Source organism: Vidua macroura, chromosome 2 (assembly GCF_024509145.1).
Source record: "Vidua macroura isolate BioBank_ID:100142 chromosome 2, ASM2450914v1, whole genome shotgun sequence".
NCBI lineage: Eukaryota > Metazoa > Chordata > Aves > Passeriformes > Viduidae > Vidua > Vidua macroura.
In genome coordinates, this window is record NC_071572.1 from 21625943 (window position 1) to 21650612 (window position 24670).

At 36.5% G+C, this 24670-nt stretch overlaps 1 protein-coding gene across 1 annotated transcript in view; it reads left to right on the forward strand.

Annotated features, from left to right (window-relative positions):
• The window catches only part of PUDP (pseudouridine 5'-phosphatase), a 67008-nt gene that overhangs the window by 30388 nt on the left and 11950 nt on the right, over positions 1–24670 (forward strand). Inside the window, exon 3 of the mRNA XM_053971063.1 lies at positions 9321–9550. Coding sequence (XP_053827038.1) covers positions 9321–9550 — 230 coding nt within the window. The remainder of the gene's footprint in view (positions 1–9320; positions 9551–24670) is intronic.

Genomic DNA, 24670 nt, shown 5'->3' on the forward strand with positions numbered 1-24670 from the left:
GCATGTGTCAATATGTCCAGATTCAAATGAGAATAATGATTTGATGAATAGGAAGTCTTTCTGACCAGAAGGGTCTCTGATACTTTTTAGGGAGCAATAAGAGAAGACAAAATTCCTTATTAATAGTCATGGCTTTCCAAAGTTAGGGGGAAGGCTAGTAGTTTCAACCTCCACTTTTGTAGCTTAATGAAAGGATGCCATACCATTGCAAAAAGCATTTTTAAACAGTATGTCATAACAAATAAAGAAGCAGGTTGATCTGAGAGTTGTGTTTCCATAGTTTCATGAGATTCAGAAATAGAATAGAGTAGAATAGAACTATTTCAGTTGGAAGGGACCTACAAATGTCATCTAGTCCAAATGCCTGTTCAGGGCTGACCAATTTAAAGCATTCTTGGCAATTAAACCAAGTAGTGGATAACCCCACCTCTGTCACACTCTCACCTTCACAGCAGCAATCCTGACTTCATCTGAGGATTGAGAGCAAGTGTATAAAATCAATAGCATTGGTGATGGGCTTGCCATTGTTGTAGCACACCAGGCTTCATAAAAATATTTTTAAATAATTTTATTACTTAAGTTAACAAACAGCATCTTCTTTTTCTAAGTGAGGTTGTTTTGTTTCGCTGAGTGCTCTTAGTGTTCAGAGGCTGCTGAGGTTTCTTGCCATAGATTTGTTTTTGTGAACTTAAGGATTATCATTAAATTGGTTAGAAATCTAATCAACGTGACAAAGCTGAGTGCTAATGTTAACTTTTCTTTAATTAAAGAAAGTGATGAAATCTTGAAAAGCTCTACCACATATCACATTCAGTGAATGTCATATCACATTCAGTGTGGGAATTGTAAATGATTTTGGAAAGAAGGAGTAGTCTTTTTAATACACAAGCTATATTTATCCTTGAGATTTCCGTTTGTGTACAAGTGGACATAAATTATCAAGACATGCATAATATATGCACAGTTAATTTAAACACTGTATAGACCACTTTGGTTTCCTTTAGTCTTTTTCTCAGCAGTAAATCTTTTCTTCCGGATATACACCAAACACTTTTGGACAGCTTGTTTTGTGCAAAATTACAGCAAAATGAAGTGGATTTGAATATGTGTGTCTAAAGAGCCTTGATTTTGGCACAGAGGTCAGGGGTCCTCTCTTCTTGTTTTGCTTAATGTGAGTAGAAAAGTAGCTGTATCTACACAGTGGTGAATGAAGAGCAATGCTGTGATAGGTATGTGTAGGAGTACTGAATATGAGACAAGCGCGAAGCTGTATTTGACCATTGCCATTTAACATTTTTTTTTGGTAACATGGACAGTGGGATTGAGTGCACCCTTAACAGATTTGCTGATGATACTGGGCCGTGTGGCCCAGTCAGCATGCTGAAGGGAAGGGGTGCCATCCAGAGGGACTTGGCTTGAGAGGTGTGTCAAGGAAAAGCTCATGAAGGTCAACAAGACCAAGTGCAAGGTCCTGCACCTGAGTTGAGGTAATCACAAGCACCAGGGAAGAGAATGGATTGAGAGCAGCCCTAACAAATAGGCTTGTGGGTGTTGATCGACAAGAAGCTCAACACAAGCTGGCAACGTGTGCTCGCATCCCAGAAAGCCAACTGTGAACTGGGCTACATCCAAAGAAACATGCCAGCAGGTCAAGGGAGGCAGTTCTGCCCTTCTACTCTGTTCTTTTTGAGACCCCACTTGGAGTGCTGCATCCAGCTGTGGGGCACCCAGCATGATGTGCACCTGTTGGAATGTGTTCAGAGGAGGACCAGTGATCATCTGATCAGAGGAATGAAGCATCTCTCCTTGAAGGCTGACTGAGAGAATAGGGGTTGTTCAGCCTGGAGAAGAGAAGATTTAAGGGAGACCTGATAGCACCTTTCAGTATCTCATAAGAAATCTGGACAAGGACTTTTTACAAGGGCTTGTTGTGACAGGACAAGAGGGAATGACTTCAAACTGAAAGGGACTAGGTTTAGGTTGGATATTAGGAAGAAATTCTTTTCTGTGAGAGTGGTGAGGCACCAGAAAAGATTGCCTAGAGAAGCTATGAATGTCCCATCCCTGGGAGTTTCCAAGGACAGGGTGGATGGGGCTTGGAGCAACTGGACCTAAAAAAAGTTGGCCTGGACATGGCAGGGGATTGGAACTAGATGATCTTCAAGGTCCTTTCCAATGCAAAACATTATACGAATTTGTGCACAAACTACATGAGGAAAGAATATGGTGACCAGTACAGTTCTTCCAACAAATATTTCCATGCACAGGTCTGAAAATCTATTTATTAATACTGTGTTCTTTTAAAAAGTCTGTAGCCCAAGTTGTTTCTTCTTCAGAATATGCTGCATCTCAGCTACAAGACTTAGCAAGTGTAGTTGTATTAGCATGAGCTACATGGTGTAGACAAGCTCCAAAAGTATAGTAGGGAAACAGAAACGAACCATATATGGACATCAGCAAAGGAAAAGGGAAACAGAATAAAAGAGATGGCAGACTAACAGATTAGTCAAACATGATATGAAAATAAAAATAAAAACAATTGTGGTTTTGAATGAGAGTAAGAAGTCAGATTAAATAAATAAGTTATACCACCCCCAGCTACCCCTCCCAAGAAAGCATAAGCATGTATAGATAAAATATACACAAGGAAAGATTTGGTTGCCCATGAAATACAGTTTTTGTTCTGTATTAAAAAGAACTTTGTAATGTATTTCCTACTCTATTTTTTCAAACCACCACATTTCTTATCAAAAAGTTTGAAAAGAAAACCTTTCCTTTGGCTTATAATTACAGTTGACATTAAAATAAATATGACTAATAGTACTCATTAGTACATAGTACAAAGAAGAGTGGTCTTCAAAACTTAAATAAGGAGAATGAGTATCTTTTCAACAATGAAAATTAACTGGCAACCAAATGATCGTGATTATAAAATACAGACAAACATAGCACAGGATTGTGACTGGATCACTTACCAGAAAACCAGTAACTACCTGGGGAGAGGGATAAGACAATCTGTAAAATTTCCTAAATACCTCACTTTTTCTGAAGTATTTTTGTAGTCCCTAAAACTATGTCAAAGGATGCCTAGCAGCAGTGGGTTGCACTAAAGTTGTTACTTTAATCATAACTATTTGAGGCCTGTAAAGGTTGTTGGACTTGATGATCCTTGTGGAACTCTTCCAAGTCAGCTTATTCTATGATTCTCTGAAATGAGAAGTAGTATTTTTATTAAATTAATTAAAGTGTGGAGAAGCTTTTGAACATATTAAGTCATCTTCATATCACTTTTAAAATACACATTTTCTATTTTGAGTTTTCAGAGTTTGCATGTGTTTACTTTCTAAAAAAAAGCAACTATTAATAGAAAGACACAGGATAGTCACCCTAAGCCTAGCTAAAGTTTTTATTATTTCCATACATGTAGCCTTTTGTTTTCTGTAATAATTTAATATGAACTTCCACTTGAACCTGAAGAATACACAGAATCTATGGAAACTTCACAATATAATCTGATTTCATTGACTACTTGATGCTTTCATTTAATTAGGTTAAGAAATATATTGATTTTATGGTGTTTTGTTTGTATGGGATTATTATTATTATTATTATTTACTGTCTTTAACTAAAATAATCCTATGTTATATTGTTTCTTAGATTATTAGATGTCTGACACTGTAATTACTTTAATAAGGACAGTGATCATTTTGAAGAATATGAGGTATTATTGTATATGATGGTTCTCTCTTCCAGCCTGCTCAAAATGTTTTTCAGTTGGTTAACACTTTAGCTAAATTAGTTGTAAACTGTAAAGGAATATTATGTATGATGGTTGGGGCAGATCTGGAAGCCCTGTGAGCTATTTGGATTTTGTTTAAGGGTGGAAAAATGTGGCTATGTCTGCTATATGTCCTTCCTAGCAGAGAATGCTAGCTTTCAGATAAATTATGAACAACAGCACATACACACATTTGCTATTTCTCTATTTCCTATTGATTTCTTGGTTTTCTTTGTGGGATTGCTTTGTGAATAAAATACTATTTATCAGAAATAACATGTAATTGATACCTAGGTGCCTATCAGGAAAGAACTAAACAGTGGCAAGAGGAGTATAGTACACTATGGTGTTTGTGAAAGCATATGCCACTGAAAGTGACACTGTTTGAAAATGACACTGAGGCCTTCTCAGCCATGTACGAGATCCTGTAATGTAATTTTGAAGCTTAGTTTTCATAGAATCTACCTTATAAATTCTAGGTGTTTAACTTACTATGGTCCTATTTGCAATGTATACTTTCTTGAGAAAAGGTCTTGTGAAGTTCATTTTTAAGGGCTTTTTCCTTAGCTTATGCTCATCTTTTTAGGATTGAGACATTAGAGAAGACAGGGGGGCTGTCTGTGTAAATCTGAGTATTTGTGTGCTCCCGCACTCTGTGCTGACAGTACACCAAACCAGTACAAACCAGCTGTTTTCCTCAAGCTGGAAGACTGCAGGACTTCAGCTGTGTGTATAAGACATCAAACAGTGGATTTTCAAGCTAAGGTACTGTCAGAGCTTGCTGTGTGGTTGTCTGTATAATGGTGTTATGCCTTCAAATCAAACAACTGCAAGCAGAAATATAAACACCAGTGTGGGTGAGTGAGGGTCCATAGTGATGCAGAGTCCCCAGACAGGTGCAAAGGAGATCTGCTTTATTGCAAAACACAGGCTTTTTTAAGCAGTTAGCCCATTATCAGCTACATACTTTTAAATCATAACAAACATAATTCAACCACCATACACCAGGATGTGAACACACCATGTTTACATAACTTGTTTTTCTACCCCTAATTCAGCTGAATCTCTTTCCCACAGTCCTTTTTCTGCTTAGCCAAAGTAACAGGCCTGAGCCATGATTTTACAAGGCCTTCCCTTTGTAAGGTTTTACCGATATGCAACACAAGAGACATTCAGTTGGGGAACAGAGGAAACTGAAATTGGGGTTCAGTCCCAAAGTGGTGTGTATAATTCTATTTCTTATCTCATGTGTTTTTCCAGTTTATAATGGAGATCACTTCCTTGTTTATCTTGAAAAACATTCTTTTATACTACTGTAACATGTTCATAGATGAAAGTTTGGTTGGAGATCAACATTTGAAAAAAATAGAAGAGCTTTATAGTCTTTCCTTCTTTAACTGAAAACATTTTTAAAATAAATAGATCTGAATCTGTATATATGGAAGTGGTACAAGTTAAGAACAGTGTTTTGTTTAGGGATAGCTAAATATAAGAAAAGGGATGGTACAAAAATTTGAAAATATATAAAATAAAATGTAGCAAAAATGTTTGTGCTGTTCACTGTTCTAAACTATTGTGCATGACACAGAGATTATGTTTATATAAAGCTAAAAGGAAAATAAAAATTCCCTTTGCTTTCAATCAATTTGAGTTAGCTTTCAGGAGTTTCATCTTGTTAATTTTCACTTCATGATCAATAATGTCATTTGATTATAAAATGTGATAGCTTAAAAAGAATAATGTATAAACAGTGTTGTAATAACGTGTAAATAATTAGATAGGGATTCTCATTAGATCATTTCAGTGTAACATTATATGGTTTCCTCAACTCCTGGTGTACACGTATGTATTAGTCAATTAGAAGGAAAATGTGACAGTTAGCCCAAGGGTTTTGTTGTTCAGTATAAGTCTTATTTTTAGTTTGTCAGTTGATCCAATGTATTAGTCACCATGATATCAGCTGAATCTAAGGAGAACACCACATCTGGAATCTAATGGAGGGATAAAAGTTCATTTTTCAAAAAAATAAAATAATGTATATGCTTTTCCTCAAGTTTCAGAACAAAAGAGCCATTCTCTTTCTTTTAAATGTGTCTGTGGTCTCAGAAGAAATAGGTCCTTTCTGTTCGTTTAATTTTTCTTTTTTCCCCTCAAAGTTGATAACTTCATTGACATTTGTCATTAATTATGTTTTAAAGATGTTGACATTTAAAGTTGATCCTCCTTCTTTGCAGCTTCTGTGACAAAGCTCTGCTTACAATTCTTTTCACCTATTTTTCTGTGTAACAGTCACTGATGCTTAACTGTAGCAGTTAGTATATATTAGGGTTCTGTGTCGATCTAAAACTTCTTTTTAAAGAGATAGTGTAAAGATACAGTATTTACCTCTTTTACTATCTAAAAGCAAGAGTACATTTGGAAATAAATTATAGCAATGCGGGATATTTATTCCTAATTTTTTTATAACTACTTGAATAATTTATGTTGTTCTGCATAAGATATTTATTGCCTGTGGGCTTATTTATTGCCTGCGTGCCACATTTGGAGTGTATTCTTATGCTGGAAAAAACAGAGATCCTTATTTCTTTTTATATTTCTTGAATTTTTATTCTTGCTCTATATTACTAAGCTTTCAGTAGGAGAGGTGGAGGGTAGTCCCAAGAAGTCTAGCAGAGGGGTCCCTCTGGGATGGGTGAGCCATGATCCCTCACATGGTGCCACAAGTAAGTTAGAAGTTAGGGAGATAATGGGAATTTTCAATACACTTCTTCATAGCCATTGAGTGTTGAATTGGTTGGTTTTGATTGTCATTTCATTGAAAAATCTTTGTAGCTATAGAAGATATAATGACACAATATTTGCCAGGGGAAGTTTCTTACAGATCTTTAAAGCAGTTCCTTAATTCCTCTTCTGGTGATGTTTTCTTTTAAAAAATAGCATTAGAAAGATACTAAGGAAGAGATTATCTTGTTAATGAAGAATTATATGCTGAATTAGTAAAATAATTGTGTCAATAATTTGATGTGGTAGCAAAGTGTCTAGAACTAAACTGGTGGTAATTGATGCAAACGAAAATGAATTTTCCTGATCTATAGCTTTTGCAAAGAGGAAAGCAAACCTGAAATTAAAATATTTTTCAACTGCTACTGTTCTGAGCTTGTCAAGTTAATCTAGCTATTCTTCCAAATGCAGTTTAATTTTTTTTCTGGGCAGCTGATTTGGCCCTGATTTTTTTTTTTTTTTCTATATTGCTCTATTTACATGTATGCAAATAATAAATTTTTAAGTGGCATCTTCTCTGAATAATGTAAATATTTTCTCTCTGGAGATATTAGGGACAACTGCATTTTAGCTCCCTTGTGGTGAGTGAAGCCAAAAAGAGAAATCAAACACACATGCATACACATTTACACACTGAAATCATGACGTGCTTGAGGAATACAAGAGAGAACCCTGGAGAAATAACCTTTCTGCAACAGTGCTTCTCTCTGGCTGGCTACCTCCAATAGAAACATAGAATAAGCATACCCAGTGAGAGATGAACTGAAGCTCTGATGCAGTGGGACTGAAGAAAATTAGCTGTTTGAAAAGAGCACAACTTTAGAGAAAACTAACCACATCATAGCAAGGGCATAGGAGATAGGAAAAGTCTTCTGCTTGTGTAATCTTTGCACTTTATTTTATTTTATATTACTACACTTATGTATGCTAGCCTTGTTAACATTCTAGTTTATTAAATTCCTTAGAATGAATGCATTTTATTTTAGGGAAGAGACACTTATACTACTGCTTTACATTAAGGAATCAGTGCTTCCATTAATTTAATATAGACTTACTTCACATGATTTAGAATGAAGATATAAACTATCTGGAATAAAAAGCTGGCTTGTATTTACCATGGTATTTTAGTGAGAGGACATAGTAGCATCATTTGGGAAAAAGTGCACTTGCTTAGTATAACCACTTAACAGAGCATAAGAAGGCTTTTAAATAGCTGATGTATTGACCTTAGAGGAAGAGTAGTGCTTGTTATATCTGTCCATCTCAAAATCTAACATTAGAGAAGTGCATGTGTTTAAAGGCCATCTTCAAATACAAGCATGGAGCTGGAAACATCAGTTACTACTTGTTTGATTCGATTCTGGAGAATAAGTAAGAAACCTGCAGAGAGTCATACCTACAAGTCCTATTTCCAGAAAGATTAGTTACTGCACCTATTCACTAATCTACACACTTTATTATCAGTGGTACTTACAGCTTGTCAAAGTTGGGCATACTTGGGAAACATGTATGGCAGATAACATGGCTGCTTATAGAATTGAATGGCTGGATCACAAGGGATATACAAATCAGAGGTGCTGAGGTGGCAAAGTAGGAGTAGGAATGGTTTAAGGAGATATAACAATGTCAGTGAATCAGGAGGAAGGGAATAAGATTATTTTTGTATAACCAGGCATGAAAAATAGGATAAGAATTAATGTAGCTGGAACATGAAAACAGAATTGTGCTCAAGTTGTTTCAAGGAGCCAAAACTCCACTGTACTCTACTTGAACCTAAACTACCTGAAACTAATATCCTGTGTCCGGTACAGTTGGGATTAATGCCAAAAAGCACAGCTGAAATGATTTTACAGGTATGGAGGATTTTTTCTTGGGAATTAAAATAAAGACCAGACATCCACACTTGTTCTTCATTAGGTAATGCTAATTGTTTTTTCTGGGAAAGGTATCCAGCATTTAGAATGCTTCCGCAAAGGAGCATTAAAACCCCTTCAGAGAAAATGCAAAACTTGCACCGAATAACAAAGTATGGTCCCCTCTTACACAGAATGGTTGTGTTTTCACTGTTCACTGCATTAACCTTCCCTAGAAGACTGGATCAGATTGAAGTTTCTACCCATTAGGCTTGAGGTGTTCATTACTCTGGGTTCACAGCATAAATAGATAAAGCTCTGGTATTAACAACTGTGACTGACAGCTGCTCTCCTCTGCCTAATGTTACTTGCTTTAGTAATTACAAAAGAGAGAAACTGAGCTCTCTTATGGGCTGGTTTGAGCCAGCTGGATACCTACTTCAGGAATTAAAACTCTGCAATCCAGTAAGAAGAGTATACTTCTTTGATTTTTTTTTTCCCCAGGAGCATAACTGTATATGAAAGAAAATGTTCTCCCAAACTCTTACAGTCTTAACTAATAAACTTACATAATGTGGGGACATTGCTTAATGATTTTCTAGTGGGTCTCATTATGTAGTGATGTTAATTACATTTTTGACAGATTTTGAGAAAAGCATTGTTTGATAACAGAAAAAGTATGTATATAACTTACAGAATGTTCCATGATTTTTGAGTGTAGAAGGAACATTTCAGATATAGCAAGAATTTTCTTTTACTCTGGCTGTTTGAAATAGGTTTATTACATCCAGTAAGACAGTGTTGTTGAAGTATTGCTAAATGCTTTGTAATTAGGTATAAAGATTAATACATATACCAACCTATATGCATATTTAACTAAAACTAAAATGTGTATATTTGTCTTGCAGGGGTGAGTAAGCTGATCCATCATTTACACAAACACAAGATACCCATAGGTGTTGCCACCAGCGCAAGTGTAGTGTCATTTGAGATAAAAACAACCAGACACAAAGACTTGTTTAGTCTTTTTCATCATGTTGTGTTGGGAGAGGATCCTGAGTTGAAGCGTGGCAAGCCGCATCCTGATCCATTTTTACTTTGTGCAAAGAGATTTCAACCTCCTGCACCACCAGAGAAGGTAAGAGGGGGAGGGCACAAATTAAATTTAAGAATTTTCTGTTTGGGCTATATATGGATTTTTTTTTTAATGTGATAAAGACTTAGATTAATATAAGCATTATTAAAATCAGCAACTCCCATTTTCAAAGATGTTTGTGCTGTCGAAGAGAGGGATTTTCATCCACTGCATCTAGAGTTTGTTATGCAAATTGCTCTGATTTGCTACATGGTAGCATGCAGTAATGGAAAAGTGTAATGATTTTCTGCTGTATATATAAATCTGGAAGCTTAACTTCACTATTCAGAGTTTGGAAACATTCATGGCTGATTTAGCTCTTAAGTGTTGAAACATTAAATATAGTTCTTTGTGATGAGGACATATATTTTTCTGAAGCTATATCTCTCCACAAGCAGTCTAAATCTCTGAGATCATAGTCCTTGTTTCCAATTTAAAACTATCAGTCTGAGCAATCTTTCTCAAATTGTAGATGTGTTAATTTTTCCTGTCTTATATATAACTTTACAAACTATTCTGAAGTAGAAATCTGTAGGGAGAAAATTTCACATAAACTGAGAATTAGTTAAAACAATGTCTTAATTTTTATTTTAAATTAAATTGCCTTTATCCTCAGAATATTTTTCTCACTTTTTCTCTGTCCCAAGTGGAACATAAGTTCTGAAGTTTTGGAGTTGTTTTCATTACTGCAGAAAAACGTGTTGCATGCTAATTTTAAGGAAGAAATTTAGGTAGATTAGACTGTGATTACTGTTCTCTCAGTAGAATTACTGAAGAAAAAAAAGGCTACACAAGTACATATGGAATTATTAGCTATGATTCCTCACCTTTCATCCTTCAAGTTCTCACCCAGAGGCTAAATGGTATTTTCATTGCCTGGGAATACAAAATGAATTAAGTTTGGTGCAGTGTGGTTTACTTTTGAACAGAGTTAACCAAACTGGGTTTGGGTTTTGGTTTGGTTTGATTTTTTTTCTGTTGCAATTTCTCTTGATGTTCTGTATGTATGAATCTACTTCATTTGTAAGCTTGCATGCTCAGAAATGATGCACGAAATGTACATAACCAAGGAAATTGAACGTCAGCTGTGTTAATGGCAAATAGAGCTATAATTTCATGGGAGGAGCAAGACAGCTTTTCCAAAATTCTTAGTTTATGTGGTTCTATTTCAGAAAACCCATAAGATGGTAATACTTAAAAAATTTAAAAACAAACCAAAAGGAAGCAACAAAACCAGTGAACCAGTGACACTGTGTAGATACTTGTATTCTTTAGTTGTGTTTGCACTGAAAAAAATATATGAAGAAATAGTAGCATCTGTATTACCCTTAATATTTTTAAACTTTAAAGGTATGTTAGACAATCAAAGTCACAGATCGTTAATAGTAGTTGTATATTTTAAATTTTGTTAGCTTTTCTTTGAAGAAGGGCACAGATGTTGGAATCCATTTTTTCCTTTGTAAGAGGTTTACAGCATCAAATTCCCTTAATGCAGATAATTCAGCTGAACTTTTTCTTTTGTTTCATCTACAAAAGCCACAAATGTTAAAGTGCAGGAAATTCATAAATGCCCAGAATTCTCAAGAGGAAGGAAGTGAAAACAGTGCATGCGAAACTATCCAAAACTTTTGTGACCAGTTGCAGTGTAATAGTGTCATCTGTCTGCAGTGTTTTGTCCCAAGCAGTGAACTAATAGAGCTACAGGTTTGGATTTCATGCCAACAATCATTAACATGCAAGGCTGCAGCCAAGTGTCCAGGAGGTAAAGCTAATGTCTACATAAGCAAATAATTGGACTCAAGCAAAACAGGTTGTTAGAGCATCATAGGTAGTGCTTAGGCCCATACATCTATGCTATATATTATTTGAATGTTTTCACTTGGATTGGATTTACTGTGATCCCGGGCTGAGATAAGGTTCTTTGGAGCTTTATGCATTCTTAAACATTGGAGGTTGCTTGATGAGTGCCTACAGGGAACTTTCACCAGAGCGGCTGGCTAGAGCAACCTAGTACATACCAAAACTACCCAGTGAAACCAACTGTCAGGGAGAAAGTGAGAACTTTCGAGTTTGCTTCAAAACTTTGTTGTTGCTGTTAGAAAAAAATACAATGTAGACATAGAGAAAACCAAACCCAGAATTTAGCTGTAGCATCATATCAGCCAGTGGCTATTGCTGTGCAGGCATACTTCTGCAAGTAGACCAGTATTTAAGTGATATATGAATGGATATGATACCTGCTTTGCTATCATTGTAGGATGTCATAAATACCCATTTTGAAATTTCTTAGATGTTGACCTCTTGATTTGCAGTCTTTGCTTAACTAGGAACTTAATAAGCATAATGATAAAATGATAGCATAGGAGTTTCAAAAAAGGTACACTCTGCAAATTCAGCCTAGGTCTCCCATCTTGTGCCGCATGAAGCATCATATGATCTTCCAACACTACTAAAAATGTACAGACATATAATTAATTAATTAAATCAGTCAGATAATCAAAATAAGATCTGGAAATTAAATACTAGAAATTTTGTATTTTAATAAAATTTACTTTTTAAATATATTCCAAATTCTGCTGTCAAATGCACTTGTATGCAACTTGTATGAAAACTATCTGGAGCTGTCCATGTGTAGAAATGATGGTGTTCTTGAATATATTTATAATTTATATATATCAACTACAATTTTTTATGTATATCAACTACAATTTTCCAATGCTATGTTAAAGAAGTTTTGTTTCATAATAACAAAAATGGTATGCAAATAAATTTACTTTAAATATGGCTCTGAATCAGAGGGTTTCTGACATCTGCATGCCAACATTTATACATATTTCCGATATACTTCTGTTATCAAAACTGCACAGATTAATTAACTTCCTAATGAAGGGGTGAAGGCTAAGGCATTTCTTTCCAAGTTTGGTTGATTTGCCGATAGCTTTTCTGTAAAATACAGGACCTTAGTAGTAGTTTAAAAGCAAAAAATCCATTTATATTCACTTTTTAAACAGAGGGATAGATTGTAGTAATACAAATGGTCATAACTCTCTTATGAAGAATCAATCTGTTCTATTTAAAAAGTTCCAAGCAATGTAAATCATTGCCTTAATTTAAAACACTATTTCTTTGCAGTTTCTTCCATTTCTAATTAATTAATTGATCTCATAGTTACAAATAATCTCTGTACCAAATCTAGAGAGAGCTCATTAAAATTTTTTCAGACTGATTAAATGGCATTAGGATTTATGAGTCTCAGTGGGCATTTTGTCATAGAACGGAGAAGTTCAAAGAGAAATTTTCTGTGCTTTTTTGTTCTAGAAGATACAAGGAAAGAACAGTAGATTCAGAACATTATGACATTCAAATATTTTGTGATTTTATTCTATATTGTACAACTAAAACTGGATAAAGAAGGCTGATTTAGCACTTAATGTGACCATTGTTATTGTGAGTTTTTGTAAAAAAGGATGCTAAAACTGTTTTTTTGTGTTATCCGCTTAATTTTTAAACTTTTTCTACTTTTTTTCCCCACTCAACTCCTCTATTTTGACTGTATGCATGTAGTGTATATATTTTACTCACTCTGGTTTTCAGACAAGCAGGTATTTAATTAGTGATGTTGCTGTTATTCCTTATGCATACCTGGAGGTTGAATGTATTAGGAGTACTTTATTTAAAGTACAGAAATTACAGACATGAACAACCGTTCTAAGTGGCACACTGAGCTGTAAATTGGAATCCCTGCTGTTCAAATCAAATGTTTTAGTCACCATAAATCTGTCCCTTTTCAATTTTATTGGCTTATACTCTTTCTTGAATGTTTACGATTCACAATTTTTTTATTTTAGAAATAAAGGCATTAAATATAAAATCACTGACATTTTTCAGCTTAGTTCAAATATACATCAATGGCTTTTTCTTCAAGCTTGGCTCTAGTTTTTCTTTGCATAGGCCTAGATTACCAATTTTTTCTCATCTGAAACAACCTTCTAAATAGCTGTTCATGGTATAAACCATTCTGATTTACCCAAGCCCTGCTGTCTTATTTCCTTGGACTCACAGTTCTTACCAGCTGTTTTAGCATATTGTTAGATATTTGGTTTTTTCCAGTGGATATAACCTGTGATGGTAATGGTCAGAGTATAAAGTGCCAGGCTGCATTCAGGAAGAGAGATGACAAAGAGTTTGTAGATGGTCACTGTTCTTCTCGGACAGTGTGGTCTGACAGAGGCAGATACAACACATGCCAGTGGCTGTTTATTATGAAGAGGTATCAATGTTGCTCCGCAACTCTTTCTGGCTGAAGGTGCATTTTGAGGTAGAAAGCAGAATTTAGTCTTTTCAGAAGCCACTGGACTTTCTTGTCTCTACTGATGTATTACAGTTCATTAATTAATTAGGCATTTGATGGGTTAGAGTCAATAAAGAACTTCTTGCCTTGTCTGATTTGTTGATGCTAACTCCAGTGTAGCCATATGATTAGTAGACTGAATTAAGGTCTCAGATGTTTGAGTGTTTCTAGGGTGTGTTTTCTTGTTGTCCCTTGCCTGTCAGTGTCCCTGTTAGCCTTGCATACTGTGCTACACAGTGACCAGCTTCCAAACACTTCTCCCATGGCAGAAGCGTGTCCTGGTGGGGATGGTATACCCTGGGAGATGGTAGGACAGCTGAGCAACTGATTCAGTGCCATGAGAGGTTGAAAACACTGCTCCTGAGTACACACACCTTACTTAAGTGTTTTGCAGCAAAAGCAGAGTTCACTCCCTTAAAATAGATTATAAATTACAGATTAAATATAGGTTACATAGGTTTCACTCTTACTGTACATGAAGTGATTAAAAGGCAAATGAGTTATGTCCTAGCATTTGTGTGTACCCAGATTAGTTGAGTTCTGTCATGTAAAACATGCCCTGAAATGTTGAAAGTGGATAGCAGTTGAAATCTGAAAGGGTGTATCCATGGGCTCAGGAAGAGAATATTTCAATTTGTCTGCCTTCTAACCAAGGTGAAGTGCTAAGTCCAAGGAACCTCCCTTTTACTGATTTTGTAGCTTTTTGGAGAAATGGTGTTTTTTACTTCTATGTATGCATCCAAAATTGCCCAGTCTTAACAGCTTGTGTCTTTTTATCAGGAACTAAAAATATCTAGCAATTAGTCTTTTGTAAAGTATAATTGGAAAAGTAGTTCCAGCACATTTCTACACTGCCAAGAAAAATTCTCCACAGAGAACATAACAGCAATCTGGAACTTCTGCTTTCTTTTTACAGAAGATCAGAAGGGAGTTTTATCCTTGTCTTGTCCACTGTGTAGACCACTTCCTGAAAAAAAAATGGAGGAAAACATCTTTTTGCGTACTTTTGAACCTGAGAAATTCAGTCTCCCAACCTTTTTTGCTTCCTTGGGAATTGTCCTAGTTACCACATGATAAATCAGCTCTTTGCTCAGAAAGGTTCTTGGCGAGAACTTTTTCCTGAATTATTGAAGCCTTTGCTTTTCTTGTTCTGCAATGTGACTGAAGGCATTTCTAGATGGCAAGTTGTTTTTTTGATTATTTAGTATATGTTGCTGGATTAATTCTTGAATTCCTGCTATTATGAGGCACTGGAAAATAATAAACAGCATAACTTTTTTTATGGGTTCCTCTCCCTGCTGGAGAAGCTGTTGATATCAAACACTGAATAAATTTAAAGGAATAAATTATTAATAAATCATACATTTAAATTGTGTACTGAGCAATTTAAAGTAATTAGGTATCAAACAATATAGTTTTATATCTATTTCTAGAAACTTTACAGCTTGGGAAGCAAAGATACAGCACTCCAGTGGAATGTACTTCCATTGTGAAACAGTGTTGAACAGCCTGTTGGCTGAATGCTGCACGTTCCTCAGCTGCCACATAGTCTAAGCATGTAGCCCTTACTTGTGTCTCCCCGGCTGGCTGATGAAGCCTGTTCTTAAGAAGCTTGCCTTCTAGCTGTAGAGAAAAGAACATGAGATATTTCATCATCTCACAATCTAGGACTTCTGAAGATCTGCTTGTCACAGCCCATGGGTAGAGGGTGTGATGTTGGTTACAGGTTCTTGTCAGCTGGAACAATGGCACTGGACCACATGTCAGGGAACTCTTCTGTGTTACTATACAGTCATCTTAACTGTGGCAACCAGCCCAATGTTTACACTCTAAAGGTATTGGCTAAAATGCCCTTAAATTCTTAGAATACATTTCCACAAAAAGTATCAGCTAACAAGCCCTTAGTTTTGTACAGTACACTTCACAACTCCCACAAAAACTTCTTCAGAAAGTGCTGGCTCACAAACAAGCCACCACACCACTACACAAAGGTAATGATTTGAGGTGGGGGAACTGAGCACAAATCTGAAAGGGGAGCAGGAAGGTGGCTCAGGACAGCACTGCCCCACTTCCATGGGACTGTCTACTCTGATCACCTTTCCTGTAGCAATACTCTGAATATTTGAGACAAAACAGGGTTAGGTCTGGTCCTTTACACTACTATACACAGGCATCTTTTCCCTAAATTCATAATAAGCCACTATTTTATACTTAAAAGATAATTAAAGGAAGGAGATTGATTGTTTGTTTGTTTTCAGGTTTTTTTTTTCAATTATCATGCTCTCAGTTCCTATGGTTGATTTACTTCCTCCCTTTTCTTCTGAAGCATATGTACCTGTGTGTTCACATATGCACTCACCCACTCTCCCAGCCTACCCTTCCCCATGCTGGCAGTCTTTATTATATATTTGTGGAAGAAAAATGAGATGTTGTATGGCTTGCAAGTAATTTAACTTTTAAGTGTTCCAGACATTGCCCTTGTTACTGCAGTGCATGTTTATTTATGGATGTATTTGTCTTATGGAGATGAAAAAAGTCATTGAAATTCCATGCAAAAAGTAACCTGGTCAAGGTTTGCTTTCACTGAAGGTATCTTAATGATTGGAAGGGGAAAGAAGGATTATAATTAGTTCTTAGTCTTTGGGGTACTCTGCTTTGGAGGGTGGAGAGGTAAGAATACTTTTTTTTCCTTGCATTTGTCTTGATAATGTATCAAGTAGCTGCTAAGGGACTTGATGAAATGTGATGCAGAATAATAAATTATGCTCTGCAGCTTTCTTTGCTTCTACGTGAGGTGAGTGTGTAAGCACAAAGAGACTGGTGCACCTCCAAATTCAAAAAGCATTATATTCAGATTAGCAGGTCACTGGAGATGTGTTGCTAATTGTTTTAGGGAACTCATTATGGGTATTATCACATATTAATTATGCATGATAAGTAGGAAAAAAGAGGGGGGAAATCCTTGTTTTATGATAACTTGCTCACTGATTTAACTTCTTTCAAGACCTTGAGCGTTTTCTTTGAGATGCCAAACAGCAGTCATTGAATAATTAGATTTTAATTAACAAGAATTTTCACAAAAAAAGTTTTTATAGTCTTTTGAGTTATAGCAAGCATGAATAAGATCTTTCAATAAGATCTAGTGCACTGATTCTCTCTGTATCTGGAGTTACCTTTGTAATCACCCAGAGTTTGTTGTAACAGTGGTTTTCAACCATTTCAGGACAAAGAATGAAGACTGAAAGAAGGAATTGCATTGTTGGCAATATTTTTGGTTGCTTCTCTGTAAATTAATGTCATGGGGAAACCTCTGGAAACCTATGAAAGACTACAGTTAGCTATGTGTTGTTTTAATGCACTAAGGCTAGGGAATTATAAGTTTGTTTGTTTGTTTGTTTGTTTTTTGCTCTTAGTTTGTTTAAATCACTTTTTTTTTTTTTTTGTGGAGATGTGGTTGTAGGCAATTTTCAGAGAGCTGGTATTATATGGTAGGGTTTTTCTTATTCTGTTGTGTGATAAAGAATTTGTAAGAGTCTGTCTTTTTGGCATGATTGCAGAAAACCTACACATAGAACCATCAATTAACACTGGTAAATTATTTATAGTCTAAACAGGGCAAAGCTTTTTGCTCAGACTGATTGCTGCATCACAAAATAAATGCACTTAGAAGGTGATTACAAAGTGTACTCCATAAAGCAGTACTGGAATTTTTTTTTTTCATTATTATTATGATAGGTGTTATAAAGATAAAAGACCTTGTAGTATACAAAAGAACTGAAGATATGAAGACTTGTCTGCTAAAAATGTATGCTTAGCATTTCCATTTCAGCATCTTTTTATCTTAGAATAATATCATAATTCAAAGCCAAGAAGAAAATGGTTCAAGTTAAACTTCAGTAAGACTGGAGTGATTCTGATTTAAAGTAGAATACAATTTCAAGCAATGGTAGAATTGCTGCCCTTCTCTTCCATTAAAAAAAAAAAAAAAAAAAAACTTTTAATTTTTTGCCTAAATGATACTAAATACAGGAATTGCTGTTCATGCTCAGATTCAGTGTTCAGCTTATTTGGTACCATCTCTGATGACAGCTAATAATCACAGCTTAATAATCACCTTTTAGCTAGAGGGGGTTAATTTATCCACTTAAATTGTCTTGCTCCTGTATCAAGTTGCTTTTAACAAAAACAGACAAAAAATAGGCTATAGTAACCCTTCCACAGGATCTGTGTTTTTTCTTTATACTGATTTGTGCCTGGGACAATGAATTCTGTATATGTTGCGTATGTTCCAGTGTCAGCTTTTATATGTTATGAGTGAGAAAGAAAAGTAATTGAACTGCCACTCAGTATTGTAAATGCTGTTTGTCACATCCCTTTTTATTCTTTTGCTACATAAATTAAGCTCTTTAGAGTCTGTTCAAAACCTCACCATCTGAAAGGGTTGTGTTTGGGATTTTTTTGGGGGGTGGAGGCAGTAATATGGTTGTTTATTTGGGTTTTTTCTCTTCATAAGCATTCTGATTGCATTTCTTCAGACTCTTCTTATCAAAAACATTTTAACATAGAAAAATGTCTGTGGGATATAGTACATAGAGCATTGCAGATGAGACCATTTTATATATGTCTGTGAATATAAACAATATCACCCAAGCTCTAAGTTTTCATTGAGCTGGTCTCCCAAGTTCTGAGTTTTCACTGAGCTGTTTACAGTGATGTCCAGTATTTAAACCAAATACTAGAAGATGTATATGTCATATATTTTCTTCCAGCTAATGTGTACTGCCACATTTCTTGATCGTTTCATTTAATTTGACACTTGACTGCCCAGTAGACTACTTTGTCACTCCAAAGTTCTTACAGATGTTATCCCAGATGACCTACAAAATATGTGTTATCAGCAGAATTTACTAAATATAGAGATAAGGATTACTAGTCAATACTTCCCTGAATAGCACCAGAATTATTTTAAAATACAACTGCAACTATTTTCCAATATAGTGGCATGGTAATGGAAATGGCTTTTGATGTTAGTAACTCCTTCATAGGTTAGTTGCTTCAAAGCCTCAAGGTTTTGCTGACTAGCAAAGAGTCGTTGATGAGATTTCATCCATTGCGAAAATATCTTCTGTTTCAGAACGTTTTTCTCCATTAGGAAATTGTCTTCTTTTCCTGAACAGACACCTGGTTACAGTGATCTATTCAGTTTGTCTCCAGAACATATTATTGCTTCCTATAGCTCAGTCTGGAGATATTAGAGATTGCCTATTGTCCTGAACTTCAGAACTATTGAAGATTCAAAATACTACTGATTTAAAAAAGTGCCATGGGCACTTTTAGCATAATAGTATGTAACCTATCTTACTGCTTTTCACTTTCAATAATGCAGTTATGCCAAGCAAACTAAACCAGAGCCTTTCATTTTAGAAAGAATGATCATGTATCTGAGGTAGAAGGCATTTGCAAGCTTTAGATTAGCTATAATATATAATTTGAAGGCTGATATCAGTTGTGAGTTTTTAAATTTTCAGGCCAAAAGTTTTCATTGAGGGGATTTTTTTTTTAATTTCAGCAAAAAATATTTGCAGTTTTTTTTAAGGTGTTCCTCAGAAGATAATATTTTTTCAGTTGTAGTAATAATTAGTACATAGGTCATATGTAATAATTAGTAATAGGTCATATGATAATTCCATGAAGAGTTATATTGTGTAGAGTAGGTGTTTGAAGTTTGGAAAGGTGGAATTCCTGTAGTCAGGTGTTCTAGAAGTCAGGAATAATGGTATGACTTTACCATACTATGACTAATACTGCATCTGGGAATGCTTCCCTGGTTTCCTGATGTTTGTGTGCTGCTCAGTGTGGTCATCATATTTATATTTAAGTAAATACACATTAAACCATGAGGGGATAAAAAGCATCATATTCATGTATACTGGATCACAGGCATGGAGCCTGCTCTGGGCAATTGTTGGAGCATTATTAAATAAATGTAAACATCTTAAGACTATAAGAAGTACAGTTGTAGAAACTAACCACTATAAGCACACACTGTTTGCAATTTATTTAATGAACATTGTGGCTTTTTTAGTGAACAAGATTCCAATTTCTTATTTTAGATGGCAAGCAAGTATTGTCATCCCTCAATCTCCTCAGAGTTAGAGTTAACAGAGGTAATTCTTAATAGAAATAAGAAGGAAATCAGACAAATCTGCTTTCTTCTGTGTTCTCTGCTGCCCTGGTCCAACAAGGAGCAAAAGCGATTTAAGCAAGACAAATTTTAGTTAATAGCCCAGCAATAAGAAAGGGAAGAAGAAGAGCATGTACCAATGATTCCAGAAAGAGTGTATTTTTAAATACACTGCTGGAGAAGGATGAAGAATGTAGGCATGAAGATTGTACAAGGCACAGAGGTCAGCATGATATAAGACATACAGCTGGAAGTGGGAGAAAGAGATAAAGAATGCAATTAAGTGAAAGAATAGAAGATGTCTAGGGAGTAGAAGGAAATAAAAGCAAGACATAAGTAATTGTAGGTAAGATAATATAGGGCCTTGAAGGTGAAAATGAAAACTTTAATTTGTAACTGCACTAAGTAATCTATATACCTTCATTATAAATAATAAAGAGTTAATAGTGTGCAGTAGCCCATTTGTCCTTATGGCTTTCTCACGCATTTTTTAGGGAGTGTAGATGAAATGTCAGGAAATGGTCTATAAGTTAATGATGTATATACTGAAATAGTAAAAGCATTTACCTTTTTGAGGCTAAGCGTTTTGTCTCATGAGGATTGGTAGATGATGTGACAGACCTAACATTACAGCAAAAACTCTTCAAATATTTAGAATGCTACATGTCTAAATTTAAAACCTCATGGAGATAGTGGAAAGAAGAATCAGCTGCAAATGTGCACTTTGGCATGTCTCTCAAAGTAAAGAAGTTTTCTTTAGAAACACTGATGACAGAGTTTCATCTTCTATCCTAGTATTGCATTAACTAGTAATTCTGCAGTGTTTGGACAATTTATTTCTGTCTCTTTCTCCTTGGGAGAATTGATTTTTTTTTCCCTTATCATCTTAGCAATCTTAGTTGAAGAGCTAGTATGCTTAAATGATGATTGTTGACTTTGAGTAGGCTGGTGGAAGACTGTTTTAGTGATATCTTCATATTTACAGCTCCTCTTTGTAGCTGATATTAGTCAGCCTTAATTTTCTTTAAGATGATTAACATTTAGTGCAGTAACTTTCTTGTTTCTCTGATTTTGTTTAAATAATACAGTGCTAATGAATGGTGAATAAAATGTTCCATAAGTAGAATACTTAGAAAAGGCCTTAAGTGTAGTTTTTCTCACAAATTTTGAAATGTGTCTATTATTTGCTAGAACAATTCAGTCTCACCAGCTTTCACACCATTTTAAAAAATCTGTCAATTGAGTCCTTAGCTTCTCTGTCTGAGTTGAGTATGTGATCTGGCTTTGTGTAAAGTGATTACTAATAGGAGCTTCAGACTCAATGTCAGTCCAAGGATGAAGAAATCCATCACAGAATGCTGTATTTTAATAAAAAGATTTCAGTTACTTGGCAGTATAAAGACATAATAATGCTTGTGACATGCTGTGGTGTATTGCTTTAGGATCAAACTGAACATTGAAATAATAGCAGCATTGAGAAGAAAGGAAAAATAGGATGTCTGATTTGAGCATCGTTTTTTCTTCTATTAATTTCTATATTTAGCATAGTGTATGGCATGTCAGCCCTGGTTATAAAGACCTGTAAAAGAAAGTACTTGGATTCCTGATCTTGCATGTTAGGAATCAAGCAGCATATGATGCATAAACTTGTAAAGAGTTGGATGGTTCCTAAGGAAGATCCATTACCAGATGCAGATGTTGGGGTTTGTGTTAAAAGCTTGTTTGCAGACTCACAAACGAGCTGAGAGAGGTGACAGCAGGTGGGGGATCCCCAGTCACACCTTCCCAACAGTTCCCACATCTGTCACAGAAGTCATCATCCATCAGGTGCCCATCTCCATATGATCAGGGCAGCACAGAGTCCCAGAGGTAGACAGAAGCTCAGATTAAGAACTCAAAGGGAGGGACAACCTGTTCAGGCCCTCCCAGGGCTGTCCTAGAAGTACTATCAAGGTAAATCAGTGTTGGACCACTCCTTTTGGACTGAGGAGAGATGCTGCCTAGGGTGTGGCACTCAGTATGGGATGCAGAGGAAGAGAATTTGAGATTTGATTAGGATTTATTACAGGGAAATAGAGGGGTAAAAGAAAAAAAGCATTGGATGTGTGACACATTTGTCTGGCTATGCACAGCTCTTTACCAGGGTAGTGTGTCCTGTGTTAGCAAAATCCACTTCTAGCTCTTCCTGGCTGAAGGGCATCTAGTCTGTGGCCTCTGTGTGTGTGCCCAGCAGCCAGACCCAGGCAGAGGCCCATGTGTTCATGGTGCCAGCAGCTGGAGCAAGCACGGATCTGGGTGCTGGCAACTGGGCAAAATGAGGTGCCAGCCCACAGCCTGGGACTGCAGGTCACAGGGGCCCAGCTCAGGCATCTGTCTGCAGAGGCAGTGGCCAGGCTGAAGTGCAAGCCTGTGAGCACTAGAGAAGAGGCAACTGAATGACCCTGTGGTCCTTGGGAGTGTTGAGTATAACTACATTATCTGTGTGTCTAGCCTTATGTGTGTGTGTCTGTGTGTGTGTCTGTGTGTTTATTTATTTATTTATTTATGTGTGTATTTTCTGGTGGCTGCTGGGAGACATGTGCTCAGCCTTGCTACTGTTAGGGCTGGGGGCACGGAGCTGTGGCTGCTTCCCCTTTGTCAGGCTATTAGAGGAGGCTCTATCCTCTAACAGCAGTAACCCATTCCCTAACATGTTTCTCTCTATAAAGGGAGATTGGATAACCTGGTTGTGTTCCAGGCAGGTATCATGCTCCGTTTCAGTGTCCTAATGAAGTGCCTCATTTCTAAACATCTCTCACAGCCATTTGAGCTGAGCTGCATAGCAGAAAATATGCAAAGTAAACATGGAGCTGTGCCCCTATTCTGTTTGCCCTTCCCCTCTCCATGCTACCAAAAGGTAGAGGATGTTTTCTCAGTTGAGATAGTCACCATAAAAGTCTATTTTAATTTCTAACTTTATGCTTTTTATATGTTGTGAAAATAAGTTTGTAAATACTTCTTTCTTTTTCACTTAGAATTTCTCTTACTACTGTGCCTTCCTTCTTGTTTCAAGAGGAAGAAAAGGAATAGATTGTTTAAGCAGAATCTGGATTTTCTGTTTACAGAGCAATAAATGTTCTGAAATGAACTGCAGTTGTATATGTTGTAAAATTGCTTTTGTTTGACGGGTTAATAAATCTTAGTCGAAGGTCTGAATGACTAGAGATATTAAAAGCTTGTGTTGCCTGACAAAACCAAACAAGCCAACCTTCTTTTTGCATTTCTTTATAAATACAGCAAGGGGATCAGAATTATTTAGATTGACCATGGCTCTCATTTTATTTGCAAAGAAGAAAAAAATTAAATTTGTGGGTCTTCCACTTCCACAGTTTGTGTGGCTTTTCCGGGTGGGTTTTGCTTGTTTGTTTGGTATGGAAAACATAAACCAAAATCAGCTTAATTGGCAAATGTTTAAAATGCTGTACTTCTTCAAAAAGTACCCATGTTCATGGTGTAGACACCTTCCATTCATTTTTGCAGCTATGAATAAGCCTGGGAATTTTTGAGAATTTAAGTCAGTGTTTTCAAACCAATACCTACATTGATCTTGTGGGGTTACTGTTACGTCACTTTCATGCATAGACATATGAGACGAGTCTACCCTATATTCACCCTGCAGTGAGGATCTTTCCAGCAGCTGGATTTAGGTACTCAGTTGTTCCTGGATCCCAGTCTTGCGCTTCTGTCATTCCAGAGTCTCTCCTGTGTACATACAGACAAATCTCTTGGACAGCCCCAGATGCCACAGTCTTTACAGCAGCTGGCCAAGGCTGGACTGTCTGTGCTCTTGCCCATAGGGTCATACCTAGCTTTCAGGATACTTCACCTACTAGCCAGCTGCTCCAGCATGCTCTTTGCTAGCCCTCACACCCTCACTTGCCCACCTGTCATCACTGCACTGTGGGCACATGGGACTCCTGCTCCCATGGTAGGACTGACACTCCATGCACATGTGTATGCACAACAGTAAGCCCTTGCCCACAAGAACAGTTAAAAATGGAGTTTGATTGGAGGAGACAGGACAGACTACACAGACTGATGCAGGAATGGCCAAGGACAGACAGCCCCTACTGACACCCCACCAGCCCCTTCTGTCTCACATTCCCAGAGGGTGCCCTGACCCATGGAGCTTCTCCTGTTGAAATGTCTGTGTGGTTCTGGCCTTGTGGCACCAGGAGTGGCTGGACCAGGGCCTCGCAGGGCTGCTGGGGCTCATCCTGCCCCATCAGGCAGCACAGGAATGAACTTCTGGTAGGCTGCTGGGATGTGTGGCTGCTGGGGTGTGTCTGCAAGCAGCTGGCACAGGGTGTTTCAGGCTCCCCCCATCTGCCCTTGTTTCTGCTATTCTTCTTCCCCTGTACAGTTCTATCACATAAACTAATGTGTGTGTGCATATATGTATGCATTTCTGCATAGGAAAATCTTCAGATCCCTCTCTGTAGAAACTTGTCAATTTTAAGTGCTTATGTTCCATACATACTCTTTGAAATTAGTATTAATATGATGTTTCATAACCACAAAGTATTTGGAAGGAAAGATTCTTATTAAG